The sequence below is a fragment of the Neovison vison genome, chromosome 10, assembly GCF_020171115.1.
Source record: "Neovison vison isolate M4711 chromosome 10, ASM_NN_V1, whole genome shotgun sequence".
In the NCBI taxonomy this organism is placed as follows: Eukaryota; Metazoa; Chordata; class Mammalia; order Carnivora; family Mustelidae; genus Neogale; species Neogale vison.
In genome coordinates this window covers 54,848,601-54,865,505 of record NC_058100.1, presented here as the reverse complement: position 1 = coordinate 54,865,505, position 16,905 = coordinate 54,848,601, and the positions used below count along the sequence as shown (strand labels likewise).

Here is a 16,905-nt window from a genome sequence, read left to right as displayed (position 1 = left end):
ATTTTTTATTTACTTATTTATTTTTAAGATTTTATTTATTTATTTGAGAGAGAGTGAGTGAGAGCATGAGAGAGGAGAAGGTCAGAGGGAGAAGCGGACTCCCCATGGAGAGCAGGGAGCCTGATGCAGGACTCGATCCCAGGACTTTAGGATCATGACCTGAGCTGAAGGCAGTCGCTTAACCAACTGAGCCACCCAGGCACCCTAAGCAGTGGTTTTTAAAGTATGGTCTGTGGAACCCTAGAACCCAAGGATCCCCCCTGATCTGTTAGGTTAAAACTATTTTCACAATACACTTACCTTTAATAAAAAACGAAACTGTATGGACTTTTGCACTGGTGATGGAAAAGTAATTATGAGTAAAACCACCAAGGCAGTAGTAGGAATCACGGCCATGGCTCCAGACTGACAGGGGTCATTGCATTCTCCTCTGCCACATACAGGAGGGGAAAACAGCTAATTTTCAGAAAACCCTTGAGAACTCAGAGAAAGTTCTTAATTTTATTAACTCTCAACCCGAGAGCTCACGTCTTTTTAACATTCTGTCTGATGACATGAGAAGCGCCCATGAGCTGGATACTGAAGTATGACGGTTATCACAGCAGAAAGTGTTTTGTGCAAATTGAGCTGCAGGCTGAACTTGCCGCGTGTTTTCATGGAACACAGCTTTTACTTCAAACAACAACGGAAAGACAAACTATAGTTCTTCAGTTGTGGTTATTTGGCAGACATTTCTGGAAAAAGAAAGATATAAACCGCTCATGTAAGAGGAAAAAACCCAACAGTATTTATTGCTAATGATAAAATTCAAGACAAAAAATGCTTGATAGCTTCCCAGTGAAGACTTCTGTGAGAAAGTCTTCTTGACTTCTGTGAGAAAGAAAATCTTTTCTGAAGATTAATGAATGTGATTTTTTGATATTAAATAATGAAAAGTGCCATAATTTGGAAAATCTGCAAAACTAAAGCAGTGTTTTGGAAATGATCAGTGTCTGGTGTTAAAACCTCATGCATATGGGTAAAAAAAAAATCCATACAAAGGTAAGGTACAGCAATGATTTTTAAGGTAACAGAGTATGAAAAGGTCATTGCTGTGGGGTCTGATTCCATATTTTACTCACTTTTTAAGAAGTATTCTCTTGTCAGGCTTTTGTATAGTATTAAAAAAGATGATCCACAATTATCTAAAAATGCTATTAAAATACTCTTCCCTTCCAACATACCTGTGTCAGTCCAGAGTTTCTTCACATACTTCAGCCAAAAACAACATGAAACAATAGATGAAATGCTGAAACGAATATAAGGGCCTAGCTGTCTTCTCTTCAGCCAGACTTCAAAGAGGAGATTTGCAAAACCTAAAACAGCATCACTCCTCTCACTTATTTTTGTTTGTTTTGGAAAATAGTTATATTTCATTTAAAATATGTTATTTGTATTAATATATAATGTTTCTTTTTATTACCATGAAATGACTAAATATTTTAAATATTTCTCAGTTTTAACTTCTGGTATGGTAAATATTGATAAATATGGCCCATACAAATAAAAACTCTTTGAAGTCCTTAATAATTTTAAGAGCTTATTTAAAAAAAAAATTTTTTTAAAGATTTATTTATTTATTTGACAGACAGAGATTACAAGGAGGCAGAGAGGCAGGCAGAGAGAGAGGAGGAAGCAGGCTCCCCGCTGAGCAGAGAGCCCGATGTGGGGCTCGATCCCATGACCCTGGGATCATGACCTGAGCTGAAAGCAGAGGCTTTAACCCACTGAGCCACCCAGGCGCCCCTAAAAATTTTTTTTTTTTTTTTTTTTAATGGTAAGTATAACATACCGTTAGGCTTTATTCCAATACCTCTGGAAGAACCAAATGTAGGCATTCTTTTTTTTTTTTTTTTTAAAGATTTTATTTATTTATTTGACAGAGAGAGATTACAAGTAGGCAGAGAGGCAGGCAGAGAGAGAGAGGAGGAAGCAGGCTCCCTGCTGAGCAGAGAGCCTGATGCGGGACTTGATCCCAGGACCCTGAAGATCATGACCTGAGCCGAAGGCAGTGGCTTAATCCACTGAGCCACCCAGGCGCCCCCAAATGTAGGCATTCTTTAGCCCACACTTTGTGAAATATTTTATAAAGCCCTCACATATTTTTAAGAACATTTAATTCACCATGTTCTCTTTTGGAGCAAGTGAGAATAATTAGAAAGCTTGATGATGCCATTTTCCAAATTTTTTTTTAAAAGATTTTATTTATTTATTTGACAGATAGAGATCACAAGTAGGCAGAGAGAGAGAGAGAGAGAGGAGGAAGCATGCTCCCTGCTGAGCAGAGAGCCTGATGCGGGGCTCCATCCCAGGACCCTGAAATCATGACCTGAGCCGAAGGGAGAGGCTTTAACCCACTGAGCCATCCAGCTACCCCAATAATTTTAAGAGTTTAAAGAGATCCTAAGACCAAAAGAATTTGAGAATTACTAGTTTTCATGATAATAGCCAGTCTTAGAGAAGTGCTTTTCAAAGGGATCCAATGAGTAACTTATGATTTTTTTTTAAAGATTTTATTTATTTATTTGAGAGAGAGTAGGAGAAAGACTATGAGCAGAGGGTTAGGATAGAGAGAGATGGAGAAGCCGGCTCCTCACTGAGCAGGGAGCCTGACACAGGACTTGATCCCAGAACCCTGAGATTATGTCCTGAGCTGAAGGCAGACACTTAATTGACTGAGCCACTCAGGTACCCACCTCTGATGCTTTTTGATGTTTCTAAAATTATTCAATTTTTGTAATAAAGCCAGCATCCAATGCCTTTTACAGGGCTGGGACAATGAAAAGCTAATTTTTTTTCCTAGTTTTGCTATTACGATTCTTATTTTAATTCTGTTATCCTTTTCTCTAATGAACTTTAGACACTAAATATAATTGGAAGTCAGAAGTTCGAAGTATGTTACTAGAGCTGAGAGGGAGAGGGAGGGGGAGGGGGTGGGAAGGAGGGAGAAAGAGAGAGAGATTGATATTGATTGATTGACTGATTGATGGATAGTATTGGTAAGGTGAGCCTGTCCTGTGATAATATAATCTTAATATCTAAGCTTTACAAGTATACTGTTAATTCTTCATGTAAACATGGAAACGAGGACATGATAGAATGAATGGATTAAATCTATAGGGTATTTTAGAATTTTACTTTATCTTGTTATTTAAAATGTCTTTTAAACCTTAATCCAGAAGTGCTTAAAATAACCCCCCAAAATCACTTATTCTAACTTCTCTCTTGTTTTCTTCTTTGGGGTACATTCTTAAAAAGTGATCAAAAAGTGGGTATTAGATAATAAATGTGAAACTATAAAATTTATTATATGGCTAACCAGTCTCATCATTTAGAGACAGAACTTTTTTTTTTTTTTTTTTTAAATACAGTGGTATTACTCCCTACTTCATTCTACCTTTAGCACTGGGGAGGATAGTTTGGGGACCCAAAATGCTGTGTGAGACATTGTGTTGTTTCCCAGTACCACAAAGAAACCAACAACAAAGCCGAGGTTGGAGGAAGAGAGAACATGAGACAGTGAGATTTTAGGAGAATTACTCAGGATGACACAGGGAAGGGAATTTAGGCTTTCTTAAATTCAGTGCTGATACAGATTTCTATTCGGTCAGAAAACCTGAGTTATGCTATAAATGTAGTATCCTGTGTTCTAATTTTATTGACAGAGCCTATCAGTGTCTTCTTGCTTAGTATAGATCCTAAGATTACTGTTCAAATTAAATTACAGTGGGCAGCTTAGGTCACCCATGGCTGACTTACGTAAGCAGGTTAGTCATTTGAATCAAAACTTGTCTAGGCCACAAAACCACCACATTTCCACATAAAGTAGGTGCATCCCTCTCCGTTGAAGTGGAGAAGTGGAGTTGGTATTTGACTCTAAAAATAGGCCTGCATTGTGGTAAAAATCTAACCCATTTGTTTGTCCAAATCATGTGAAGAAAATCAGCTTTGACATGGCTTTTAAGCACAGGCAAGAATCTTTTCTATGTGTCAAAAAGGATGAAGAATCATCTCCTTTCAAGCTTTTTGTGATAATTCCAGGACATTCTGAAGTCTTAAGGAAAACTTAAAAATAATTTTAGATGCTCTATTGGAATACAGGGGGAGAGTTGAGGGCGGGGAAGAGAGTTTGTGTGCTGGAGAAGTTATAGTTATGCCGCGCTACGCAGTGAAGAGAAAACAGATCCCGGACAGTGGGGGCGGCAGGGAAAGGAAAGCAGTGAACTAAAATCTGGTAGCACGTCCAGCCAAGCACCAGGAACACAGGTTCTGGGACCGAGTTATTTGTAGGGTAGTTGATAAGTTCCCCTAAATATGCAGAACAACAGGGTTAGATAGATGTTTAGAGAGCAAAGGAAGGCGCGCTGAAGAAATAGTGGTCACACGAGGCAATGCAAAAGCAAAGACCTACCCATAAGTGCCCTAGTTACCAACTTGCTTATTTCTGACAGAATTCCAGCTGTAGCTTTGCATATTTCGGGGATTATAGCATAAAATATCTAGGACAATATTTGTATTTCCTCCAAGCCAGGACCAGCAAGGCCTATATTGTCCTGTGATAAAAAGTCTTATAGAAAGTAATAGTAACGAAAACACTCATGTAATAGATAAAATATGCTTATTTATGATTTACAACTCTCCTGCTGTCATCGTGTTTTCTAATTTCTCCAGTTTGAGATGCTCCTCTGGCGTAGTAACTACATAGTAATAAATAACGTCTTTAAAATTATCCCTTCAGTATATTCCTGACAGGAATTAGCCCTTCATGGCTGAAGAACTTTTAATATTCAACTGTTGCAAAAGGCTTATTTAGTGGATCCAATGTGTAGTTTTGATTAAGATGTGTTGCAAGTTTTGCAGCAGTCCAAATGAATGAACAGTTCATTTAAAAAAAAGTTAAAGTAACAAAGTGAGAGTAACCACTTGGTATTTAGAAGGAAAATGAGATGTTTGAGAAGAGCCAGACCTTTAACTCTGATACGCACCTCCACCTCTAAGAGACCTGATGGTAATAGTTTAGATCTTTCCTAGAGGAAATTGCTCTCTGGGTTTTTAAGATCTTACTGGCCTCTAGTGGTAATATGATGCTATAGTTTCGATATTTTTAATTTTTACGCATGACTAGAGGTAAAGCCATTTTGAAGACACTGGCTGATAATAACTTCATTCTCTGTCTGGGGTCAGCAGTACTCTCAAAGTGTATGTGTAACGTCGCCTTCTTCCGGAAGACGAGAGGCTCTGTCTTTTGTTCTTGTCTCTGAGTCATCCCCACCTCTTTATTTGAATGATGTTAGTTTAGCTGTGGAGCAACCTCCCATTGTTTTAGTACTTGTGCAGTGGTGATTACTGTGTCACGTTTGTGCTAACAGTTCTTTCTAGTGTTTCAGCCTTTTTTTCTGCAGACTAAAGCGCCAATTTCCCCCTCTGTTTATAACAGTTTATTTTCTTCAGAGGGAGTTAAGTTTTCAACTTAGCATTTAGGTTCATATTTAAAACTCGTTATTTAATTCAATTTTGAAGAATCTTACATTGAACTACTAGTCTACTGAGTAAGCATGATACTGGTTTCTCACTTTTGTTTTTCATATTTGTCACTCAGATGTCAAGGGGCCACCCACCCATCGTCTGTCTTGTGGCCAGTCACCCTACACAGAGACGACAACATGGGAGCGGAAGTATTGCATCCTCACAGACAGCCAGTTGGTGTTGCTCAACAAGGAGAAGGAGGTGAGATGGATATTACTGAGGAAAGCTACTTCTCTTTCTGACCAGATTCCTGAAATCTAGTTTTTATGTGCATTTTGGTATGTGACATTTATAGAAATGGAGAATGGAGGCTGTGTGAATGATAAATTATAAGTACAGGCATACCTCCTTCTACTGACCTTCACTTTATTGGACTTGGCAGATAGCACATTTTAGCAATTTGTGGGTTTGTGGCAAGCCTGTGTTGAGCAAGTCTGTTGGCGCCATATCTCCAGTAGCGTATGTTCATTTCATGTCTCTGTGTCCCATTTTGGTAATTATCGCTTCAGGCTTTTTCATTATTGTTGTATTTGTTATGGTGATCTATGATCAGTGATCTTTGATGTTACTGTTATAATCATTTTGAGGCACTATGAACCATACCCATCTAAAATGGTGGGTTTAAGTGATAAATGTGTGTGTTCTGATGGCTCCACCAATGGCTGCTCCCATCTCTCACCCTCTTCTCTGGCTACTCTGAGATCCCTGAAACACAACAATATTGAAATAGGCCAATTAATAACCCTACCATGGCCTCTAAGTGTTCAAGTGGAAGGGGGACTCTAATATCTCTCACTTTAAGTGAAAAGCTAGAAATGATTAAGCTTAGTGAGGAAGGCATATTGAATGCCAAGTGAGGCCAAAAGCTAGGCCTCTTGCACCAAATACTTGCATCAAACCACCTGATGAATGCAAAAGAGAAGTTCTTGAAGGAAATTAAAAGTGCTACTCCAGTGAACACAGGAGTGATTAAGAAAGTGAAACAGCTTTCTTACTGAGACAGAGCAAGTTTCAGTGGTCTGGAGAGGCTCAAACCAGCCACAACATTTCCTTCGGCCAGAGCCTATTCCCGAGCAAGGTCCTCTCTGTGAAGGCTGAGAGAGAGAGAGGTAAGGAAGGTACAGAAGAAAACTGGAAGCCAGCAGAGGTTGGTTCTTGAGGTTTAAGGAAGGAAAGAAGTCACTGCTAGTATATGAAAGTACAAGGTGAAGCAGCAGGGCCTGATGCAGAAGTGGTAGCAAGTCCTCCAGCAGATCTAGCTAAGATCATTCCTGAAGGTGGCTACACGACACAACAGATTTTCAGGATAGACAGAACAGTCTCCTATTGGACAAAGATGCCTCCTAGCACTTACATAGCTAGAGAAGATAAGTCAGCCCTGGCTTCAAAGCTTCCAAGGACAAGCTGACTCTCTTGTCAGGGGCTCCTGCAGCTGGTGACTTGAATCTGCAGCCAGTGCTCATTCCCCATTCCCAAAACCCCAGGGCCCAGAAGAGTCATCCTAAATCTACTCTGCCGGTGCTCTAGAAACAGAACAACAAAGCCCAGATGACAGCACATCTGTTTACTACACAGGTCCCCAAATATTTTAATCCCACTGTTGAGATCTCCTTCTCAGGAAAGAAGACTCCTTTCAAAATATGACTGCTCCTTGACAATGCACCTGGTCCCCCAAGAGCCCCAATGGGCACGTCGAGCAAGATTCATGTTGTTTTCATTAACGCAATGCCCATTCTGCAGCCCGTGGATCACCAAGTAGTTTTGACCTTCAAGTCTTATTCTTTAAGAAATACATTTCCTAAGACCATAGCTGCCGCAGACAGTGATTCATTCCTCTGATGGATCTGTGCAAAGTAAATGGAAAGCCTTCTGGAAAGGATTCACCATTCTAGATGGCGGTAAGCATGCTTGTGACTCCTGGATGGGAACAGGTCAAAATATCCATATTAACAGGAGTTTGGGGACAAAGTTGATGCGAACTCTCACGGATAGGACTCTGAGGGATTCATGACTTGAGAGGAGGAAGTAACTGTGGCTGTCATTGAAGTAAGAAGAGAACTAGACTTGGAAGTGGAGCCTGAAGATGGGACTGGATTGTTGGAATCCCACAGTAAAACTTGAATGGATGAGGAGTTCCTTCTTGGGGATGAGCAAAGAAAGTAGTTTGTCTGTCTGTCTTCCTTTCTTTCTTTTTCTTTTTAATTTTATTTATTTATTTGACAGAGTAAGAGAGATTACAAGTAGGCAGATAGGCAGGCAGAGAGAGGAGACAGGCTTCCCGTTGAGCAGAGAGCCTGATATGGGGTTCAGTCCCAGGACCCTGAAATCATGACCTGAGCCGAAGACAGAGGCTTTAACCTACTGAGACACCCAGGCTCTCTAAGAAAGTGGTTTCTTGAGAAGGAATCTTCTCCTGGCGAAGATGCCATGAAGACTGTTGAAATAACTACATAGCACTTAGAATATTATATAAACCTAGTTGATAAAGCAATAGCAGGGCTTGAAAGGACTGACCCCAGTTTTAAACGAAGTTCTACTTCTTTGGGTAAAATGCTATTACAGCATTGAATGAGACAGAAATTGTTCAAGAAAGGAAGAGTCTAATGCTGTGGCAAATTTCATTGTTGTCTTATTTTAAAGAAATTGCCGCAGCACCCCATCCTTCAGCAAACGACCACCCTGATCAGTCATTAGCCACCAATATCGAGGCAAGACCCTCCAACAGCAAAAAAGTTTATGACTCCCTGAAAGCTCAGATGATGGCTAGCATTATTTGGTAATAAAGTATTTTAAAATTAAGGTATGTGCATGGTTTTTTTTAGACATACTGCTATTACACATTTAATAAACTACAGTATAATGTAAATGTAACTTTTATGTGCACTGGGAAACCAAAAAATCCATTTGACTCGCTTTGTTGTGGTGGTGTGGAACGGAACCGGAAATGTCTAAGTAAGTCTAAAGGGCTTGCTCGTGTCATAATAGCCAGTTGTCATGGAGGAGGAAGTTCAACAAGATAGTGTTGGGAGTTTCACTGAGGAACAGTGAAATAGATACTGAGTTGAGCGATTTGGAATGAAACGAAATTGGATTGGTAGACCTGGCTCCAAAAGTTTCTCGGAAGCACTGTCAGACACGATGTCAGTGTAGCTGACAGTAGTCAGTGTAATAAATGGCACTTTCAGGGATGAATTGAAAGAGGTTTAATGAGGGCACTATTGACAGAGACATGGACAGCATAAGGGACCCACCAAAAGTGTTAAGTGCCATGAACTAGTAACAGCAGAAAGCTTATTTTCACCCTAGACTTTGAGGACCGAGGAAGGGAGCAGTGCTTCTGGAAACCAGAGAAAGGGTTGCATGAGAGGGCTGCTTGGCAGTCGCTGTGGTGCTGCACAAAAGAACGCAGCTTCTACACAAACAAAGATGGCCGGCAGGGAGGAAGCAAAGGAGAAGCAACACTCCAGCTCTTTTCCTGCCTTCTGATTTCTTGCCAGTTGTTACCTACTAGCCAAATCTAACTTGAGGCGAGAGGGAAAAAGATTGCTCTTAATGTGTTTTGTGCGGTTTGCTTTCTGAAACACACAGCAAGGGAGAGAAAGGCAGTGAGTACATCTGGAGAGGCTGACGATGTAATTAGCACAGGCATCAAGTTCTAGGTAAATTTTCTGTCCTTCTAAATGAAAAAAAATCCCTTGAATTTATCATATACTGTTTATTTTACTACTTTACTCAAACTGTGACAGTGTATAAGTCCTTCCACACCCAGATAACTCACTTGTTTATTGGTGATTTAACAGAGAGGTGGTATCATTCTGGTTCGGTCGGTCCATAACCCTGCTTTACTCCCCACCTCCATAACATAAAAAAATGGATGAAGATGATCTTGATAAAGATGAGGGATTAATGGGAGGAAAGGAGAAGTAAAGGTCTGGCTCAAAAAAAGACAAAGATTACTTGCCAAAAAGAGAGGTAAATAGCTAAAAAGCTGTAGGTAGACTATCAGTTTAGTAAGTCATCCTTCCTGAGAAGTGAATTAAGGGGGAGTGGTGAACAATACATACATTTCTCAGCTCTCAGCTGTGGATCTTAGCTCCCTTTTTTCTTCTCCTCCCTCTCTGTCCCTTTTCTTTTCCATTCCTTCTCTTACTCAGCCGTCTTTAATATAGTAAAGCGAAGATCATAATGACAAAATAATTTGTTTCTTTTATTTTAATAGGCAGTTCTTACTTTTGAGGACCCAGCTGGGATGCTCTCTGTGATGCTTATTCTTTCTCTCCAGCCATTGAAAAATCTGCCTTTATTTTGTTACCATCTCCCTACCCCTGACTCTTTTCCAGTATTTTAGTATTATTAAGTTTTATTTCATTAAAATAATGTAATATAATAAAGGTCAGCATTTTCTGGGGGTAGTCTAGTACATGTTGCTGTGTTTATATTAATACATAGTAAAAATTGGTAGAGTGAATAGTAGTATAGACGATTTCTAGTTATTCAATTTGAATAAACAGATTATTGAAAATGTTCATTTTTACCAACCTGCTTCGTCTGCAAAGCTGTTGATAAGGAGTAATATGAATAGATCATTTGCTAACTTTCTGCCCTTACCTACCTTTTATTCAGTTTCGGACTATAAGAAATTAAGTAGCATCAGGAGAGAGAGCATAAGGTCAAGAAACGTGCCATATTCAGAACCAAGATGAAAGATTACTGATTATTGAGTATTCCAGGCCTGGGCCCTCCTTTCTCTCATAAAATCACTGCCCACGAGAGGGATATCTTTCTAAAACCGTATCTTGCGTACTTTGTTTTTGTGCCAGGCATCCTCAGTAGCCCTGGACTGCTGGGGAACCCCCACACTCCGACCATGGAATTCTCCCACACTCTGTATATGGCTCTATAAATCCTCTTTTCTGTCCCTGCCTTCTATTTGTCTTTTGCCACCTCTTAACATCCTATCACTATACCTAACTCACAGTCCATCATCAGCAAAACCAGCTGTTTCTTCGAGCTGTTCTTTGTAGGCATCCCTTAACTTGCTGGTTGCAAGAGAACCTGTGTTTTCCTTGAGAACACCATCTTCTGTGAGGTCCTGTCAAGCGATGGCTGTTTTTCGCCCACAGCGCTCATTCCACGCTGCCTATAGTAGGTATTCTTCCTCTTCCACACTGCTTCCTGCCCTCCCTAAGAAGTCCAAATGCTGCATCTCCTCTTAGAGTTATCTTCCAGCCCCCAGTCATTCCTTCTCAGTTTTTGTTGATTTGAGCTCTTGGCTCATTATCATTAGCTTCAACACTACTTTGGCCTTACTTTGTGATGATTCCAAAATCTGCAGAGACACTTCTTCCAACACAGTGGGTCTGAGGTCGGTGACCTCTCTCCTCCAAGAATCTTTTCCTCTACCCCACTTCATTGCTACAACTTCTTCATATTCTCAATTGCATGAGTTTTACACTCTCATCATCACCTTCTGCCTTTGTAGCTCATCCCGTATTCCAACAATCCTTCAGTCCTTTTGAGACCCATGGTCTGTCGATGCTGTAACCTTTAGTGCCCCCTTAGACCTCTGATATCTCCTCTTCTCTCTTCACCCAGCCTGAATTCCATGTCAACCATTCTGATTGCTCCCTTCCATAGTATTTCCTTGCCCTTCTCATGCATTATCATGCTCACTTGGCAGCATAGTAGCTCAGTTGCATCCTACCCCTTGTCTGTCCTGCCCTGCTTCCATGCAGCATAATGTGTCTGCAGAAGATCCATCATGTTTACGGTCTTTAAACTAATGGCTGCAAACCTCATGTGAGCTGCTCATGCTCCTTGGCAATGACAAAACATTTTCCTAGCTTAATTATTGTCCAGCTCTCCTGAACTAGTGCTTCTCAATCTATGGGTGGTGAAGGACCAGTGTTTTCTCCACCTGACTGTGAACAAAATCCAATAAAATGAATAGTTAAGTAAACCGAAATTTTAAAAAGATATAAATACACCAAGTCCCAATTTTTAATTAGACTTAACCAAAATGAAATTATGACTCAACAAATATACACAGAATAACCGTAACACAGGAAAAGAAATAAAATTATGAAAAATGTACATGTTCATGGAAAGTGTGCTGTACAATGAAACAAACCCATTGATCATGTGAGCACACTTTTTCTCAATTTCCTATTTATTACAGACAGTAACACTTTACTATTTACAGTTTACACAAGACCTTGGGCCACACTTTGAGTAGCACAATCCGAAATGATTTCTAAAATGATTTTTTCTCAGGGCCCATGGGTGGCTCGGTCAGTTAAGCCTCTGCCTTCTGCTCAAGTCATGATTTCGGGATTAGGCTCTCTGCTCTGCAGGGAGACTGTTTCTCTCTCTCCTTCTGTGTGTGCACTCTCTCTGTCTCTCACTCTTTTTCAAATAAAGAAATAAGATCTTTTAAAAAATTATAAAATGACTTCTTTTTCACATCTCCTCTATTCTAATGCTTTCTCCATCACCCTCTTATAGCTGGTTACTTAGCCGCATAGTTCACTGAGAAAATTCAAGCACCCAGACGAGGACTTCTGCATATATCACCACCACTTACCATGCCTACACATCAGCCAGCAAGCATTTTGCTAGACCCTGATTTGTCTCTTCTAACTATAGCTGACCTGTCTACAGCCCAGCGGTCAACCCCTCCACATGTGCGCATTCCATTACTTCTCGCCTAGTCAAGGATGGATTACTAGCCATTCTTCCCTGCTTCTTTTATGTCTTCAGTTTCTTTGCTCTCTACTTGATCATTCCCCATCAGCATGCTAAATTTTTCCCATCTTAGATGAAGAAATAAGCCTGGATTAATCTCACTCCTATCTCCAATTTCCACCTCTTTCTCTGCTTCCCTCAAGAGTAAAGATTCTTGAAAATTTTGAAGCCCATTGTCTCTAATTCCTCTCCTCCCATTCTCTCTTATACATGTTCCATGTGTAAGAGACGACTCTGTCAGAATTGTTCTTGTTAAGCTCACTGGCAACCTCCATCTCACTAAATTCAGGGGTCAGTTCTCCATGCTCATCCTACTTAATCTGTCAGTGTCATTTAATACAGTTGATTGCTCCTTCCTTCTAGAACCACTTTCTTCTCTTGCCTTCTATGACCTCATCCACTCTTAGTGTTCCTTCTTCCTCTCTGGAGTCATCCTTCCTTCTGAGTCATCTTTGCAGATTTCTCTTCTCTTTAAATCCTAACAGGGGAGTGATGCAGAGTTCAGTCCTTGGGCCTCACTTTTTTATACTTTCATGCAGTCTTGGAACTTTTAATGCCCTCAAGTGCTGTGATTCCTAGTTTTACATCTCAGGCCTATGCCTCTCTCTTCCCTAGACCCATATATCCCTTTCCCTCACACCCTTACTTGGAGAAATAGTAGTCATCTCCAACATGCCTCACACTGGACCCCTAATTTCCTCTCCCAAACCTGCCAGAGGCCATTCCCATCTCTTTACATGATAATTCCATTCTTGCAAGTTTTGAAGGCTAGAAACTTCCCCAACTCACTATCTGAACCATTCTGGCATTGTTAGGATTCTTTTTTTTTTTAACCTTATTTTATTTTTTCAGTGTTCCAAGATTCATTGTTTATGTACCACACCCAGTGCTCCATGCAATACATGCCCTCCTTAATACCCACCACCAAGCTTTCCCCCCACCCCCACTGCCATCCCCCCTAAAACCCTCAGTTTGTTTCTCAGAGTCCACAGTATCTCATGGTTCATCTCCCCCTCTGATTTCCCCCAATTCCCTTCCCCACTGTCCTCCATGTTATTCATACGCTTCACAAGTAAGTGAAGTCATACGATAATTGGCTCTCTCTGCTCATCAGAACGTTTCTGCCTCAAGGCCTTCACCTTGCCTTTTCCCTCAAATATTTGTATGAATCACGTTCTCACCTCCTTCAACTCTGCTTACACCTGCTCACCTGTTTAATAAGGCCCACCCTGACCAACCTGTTTAAAATTGCAACCCCTCATCATATCTCCACCTAAAACTTTGGTTTAATTACTTGCCTCTGATTTTTTTCCCCTATAGCATTTACCACTTTCTGAAATGCCTTATAATTAACTTATTAGGTTTATTGTATCCCTTTCCCTATGAGAACGTAAGCTTTAGGGCAGGAATTTTGTCTGTTTTGTTCATTGTTGTATATTCCTCAGTGCTTAGAACAGTTCCTGACACCTAAGTAAATCCTCAATAAATATTTGTCCAATAGAGTTTTTAAAAGGCAAATTATAAGTGTTGATTCTAAATATCCATTTCCTTAATAAATTTTAGAGATGAACCTTTTTCTCTCTTTCCCTTTTATGTTATAAATCTTCCCAGAATATGAGGCTTAATTCCATATTTTTTCTAAAACTAGATAATAAAAAAGGAGAAAAATAATCTATAAGGTGCTTTTCCATTGTTGAATATTTGATTCATTTTTATTTATTGAGCACCTATTTTGTGTGCAGTATTATGGTTACAAAGATGTAGTCTATTTGGGGACACATTGAGGTTAATTCAAAGCTATAATCATTTGGAACTCGACAAAGGTGATAGCTGTACAACATTGTCAATGTACTAAATGTTTCTGAATTATTCATTTTAAAATAGTTAATTTTAGGTTAAGTGAATTTCACTTCAATACTTTTTTTTCCCCAAATTATAAGCATAAGGGAAAGATTAACTGACATATTGCCTGGGTGGGTTGTGATGTGAAATGAAGAATGCCAAGAAAGATCTTACAGAGAAATTTATGATTGAGCCATGTCTTCAGGGACAAATAGAAGCTCAGCTGGAGAAAAAGTAGGGAAGGATATTCCAAGTATGTATAAGGATACAAAGTCAAGAAACATATCTCTTTGGCAAACTGCAAAAGGTTCAGAATTTTTGGAATAAAGTTTGCAAGAGGAAAGAAAATAGCCAATAGCTGGCAAGAACCAAATAATAAAGTGCCTTGAAGCCCATGCTAAAGAATTTGGATGTTATTCTGGAAATGATTTAGACCAGGGCAATAATATCATCAGATTTGCTTCTTAGGAAAGTAACTCTGTTGATCATGTGGAAAATTGAGTGAAAGGGATTAGAAGGAAGTACATGAGTTAAGACTATTGCAGCAGACCTGGTAAGGGATGATGAAGGGATGATGAGGGTACAAAGCAGATACAGAGACAGTTTAATGCCCTGAGACACGTATGTTCTGCCATTAAGTTGGAAAAACTGGATTATGTCTCTCCAATAAGAAAATGTAAAACCATTGCAATACCTGCTCTTTGAATGATAAACTTAATATAGTGTTAATTTCATTACAGGAAAAGATTAGAAACCCACTTTTTTTGGTGGAAGGATCAGAATATGCTGTCACTTTTCTACCTTTCACCCACATTATCATGAAGAGTGTGACACTTACCTTTGGAATTTTGCATTGAAAATTTAGAGTTCATTGAAACACAGAGTTTAAGGAATTTCCTGCTGAAACCACCTAAAAATGCTGTTTTAAACCTTAATCAACTAATCACCAGGGTGTTTATTGCTGTGTTCAAAAGATAATTAAGAGGTTCTGTAAGGATTTAAACTGAAGCCTTAGCCAGGCACTGCTGGAATGTGGGAGGATTATATTAGTCTAGTATCACTCATGTATTCGGTGTGTGGGATCTTTTAGTGCTCCCTCTTAACTCTGCATGTTTCCTGTCAGAAATGGGAACAAGTCTGCTTGGGGGATATACATGGGAAGAGTGTTAAATACACCACTTACCAATTTGAGAATATAACAGAAGGGTAGGTCTGGGCAGAATGCTGAAAGAGAAGTCTGCCAGGAGTATCACCTTGAGAAATGACTCATTGGTTCAGTAAATTGCTTCATGCAAATTGTGCCAAATAGACATTGCTTGTGTGTTATGAAATATACTTCCCTGCCCGGATGCCAGCAAAGGCCCCAGCTGGCTTGGCACCAACCCAGTTCAAAGAGGGTGTAGGAGGCCATTTGAATTCCATTTTGCTTGCAGGAGATAAAACCAAGTAAACGAGAGATTAAGGAGTGGAGGGAAGTGGCAGAGAGGACAATCATGAACCCCTTCAGGGTACAGCCAGCATAAAAATACAAAAAGAAAGCTGAATTTGTGTTTCTTTCTTTTGGCAATAATAAGCCATTAGGAAGGATTAATATGGCTCCGTTTTTCTCCATTCAGACTCTACTTTCTGTATTTGGAATTTTGAAAGCTGGATGGTAGTGTATAAGCAAGGTAGTAATAATGCAATTTCAGAATATCTTAGAATATTTTTATTGCTTTTGGAAAGAAATATATTGATGAAAATAGCATTTAGGCTTTGGGCAAACAGCCAGAAATCAACTATTATTTATCCCGGGGTAAATTACTCATGGCATATTTCCTTCAGATCCACTTTCAGATTATTCAGGAGATACATAGTTAGGAGTTACAAAGAATAAAACACAGTTCCTACCCCTATAGCAAACTTAGTTGTGAAAATAAGATTAATATTTTTAAATTTGATAAATAACATAAATAAACTTAGTAGAATAAAATTCTATTAGTAAATTCATTTATTCTAAAGGACTGTAATCTGTGTCATTAAGATGCTATTGGCAATGGGACATTACCAAGGGAAGCTTAAGAAAGGAAGAGATTTGATCAAAGTTATGTGTTATGAATATTAATCTGTAGAATGTCTTGAAAAAGGGAGAGATAGGAAGGAGTCAGACCAATGAAGAGACTACCATTCCTCTGATCAAAAAACTGGAACAGTTTCCCAGTGCTTCCTGAATTATGTATGACCTGGTATTAAAACCCTCCCAGTACAATCATAATGTATTTTGGTGTTCTATGTTCTACCACACTTACAGAGGCTCTAGTTAAATTGGCCTACTCCTGTACCAAAAGAAAACAAAAGTCGTAGGTTTACAACTTCTTGGTTTATGTTATGTTTTTTCCTTTGCCTAACATGGCCCCCATCTCTAACTATTAAATTTTCATTCATGCCTTTGTGGATTGGAGCTATTTTAAGGTTTGGGGATTGACTGGTAAGGTACAAGCTATTGACTTATATGGGATTAGTTATACAAATGAATAATTATAATTCAGTGTAATACATGTAGTGACAAACAAAGATCGATTATTGGAGGAACCTCAAGGAGGTGTACCTTAACCTTCCCTTAGGAAATTAGTGGAAAGGAAAGATTTCTGGAAGAGGTAATGCCTGTCCTAAGCGTTAAGATGAATAGAAGTTTGCTTGGCAGGTATAGATAACAAAAGAGAGTGAGGAAAGATATTTCAGGCTGAGAGAACCAACTAAGCAAAGCACTGAACT

The 16,905-nt window shown here is 39.4% G+C and overlaps 1 protein-coding gene across 5 annotated transcripts in view; it reads left to right on the top strand.

Annotated features, from left to right (window-relative positions):
• The window catches only part of RASAL2 (RAS protein activator like 2), a 357,312-nt gene that overhangs the window by 165,154 nt on the left and 175,253 nt on the right, over positions 1-16,905 (top strand). For all 5 annotated transcript variants that reach the window (XM_044267341.1, XM_044267340.1, XM_044267339.1 and 2 more), the window contains exon 2: positions 5,639-5,766. In XM_044267341.1, coding sequence (XP_044123276.1) covers positions 5,639-5,766 — 128 coding nt within the window. The remainder of the gene's footprint in view (positions 1-5,638; positions 5,767-16,905) is intronic.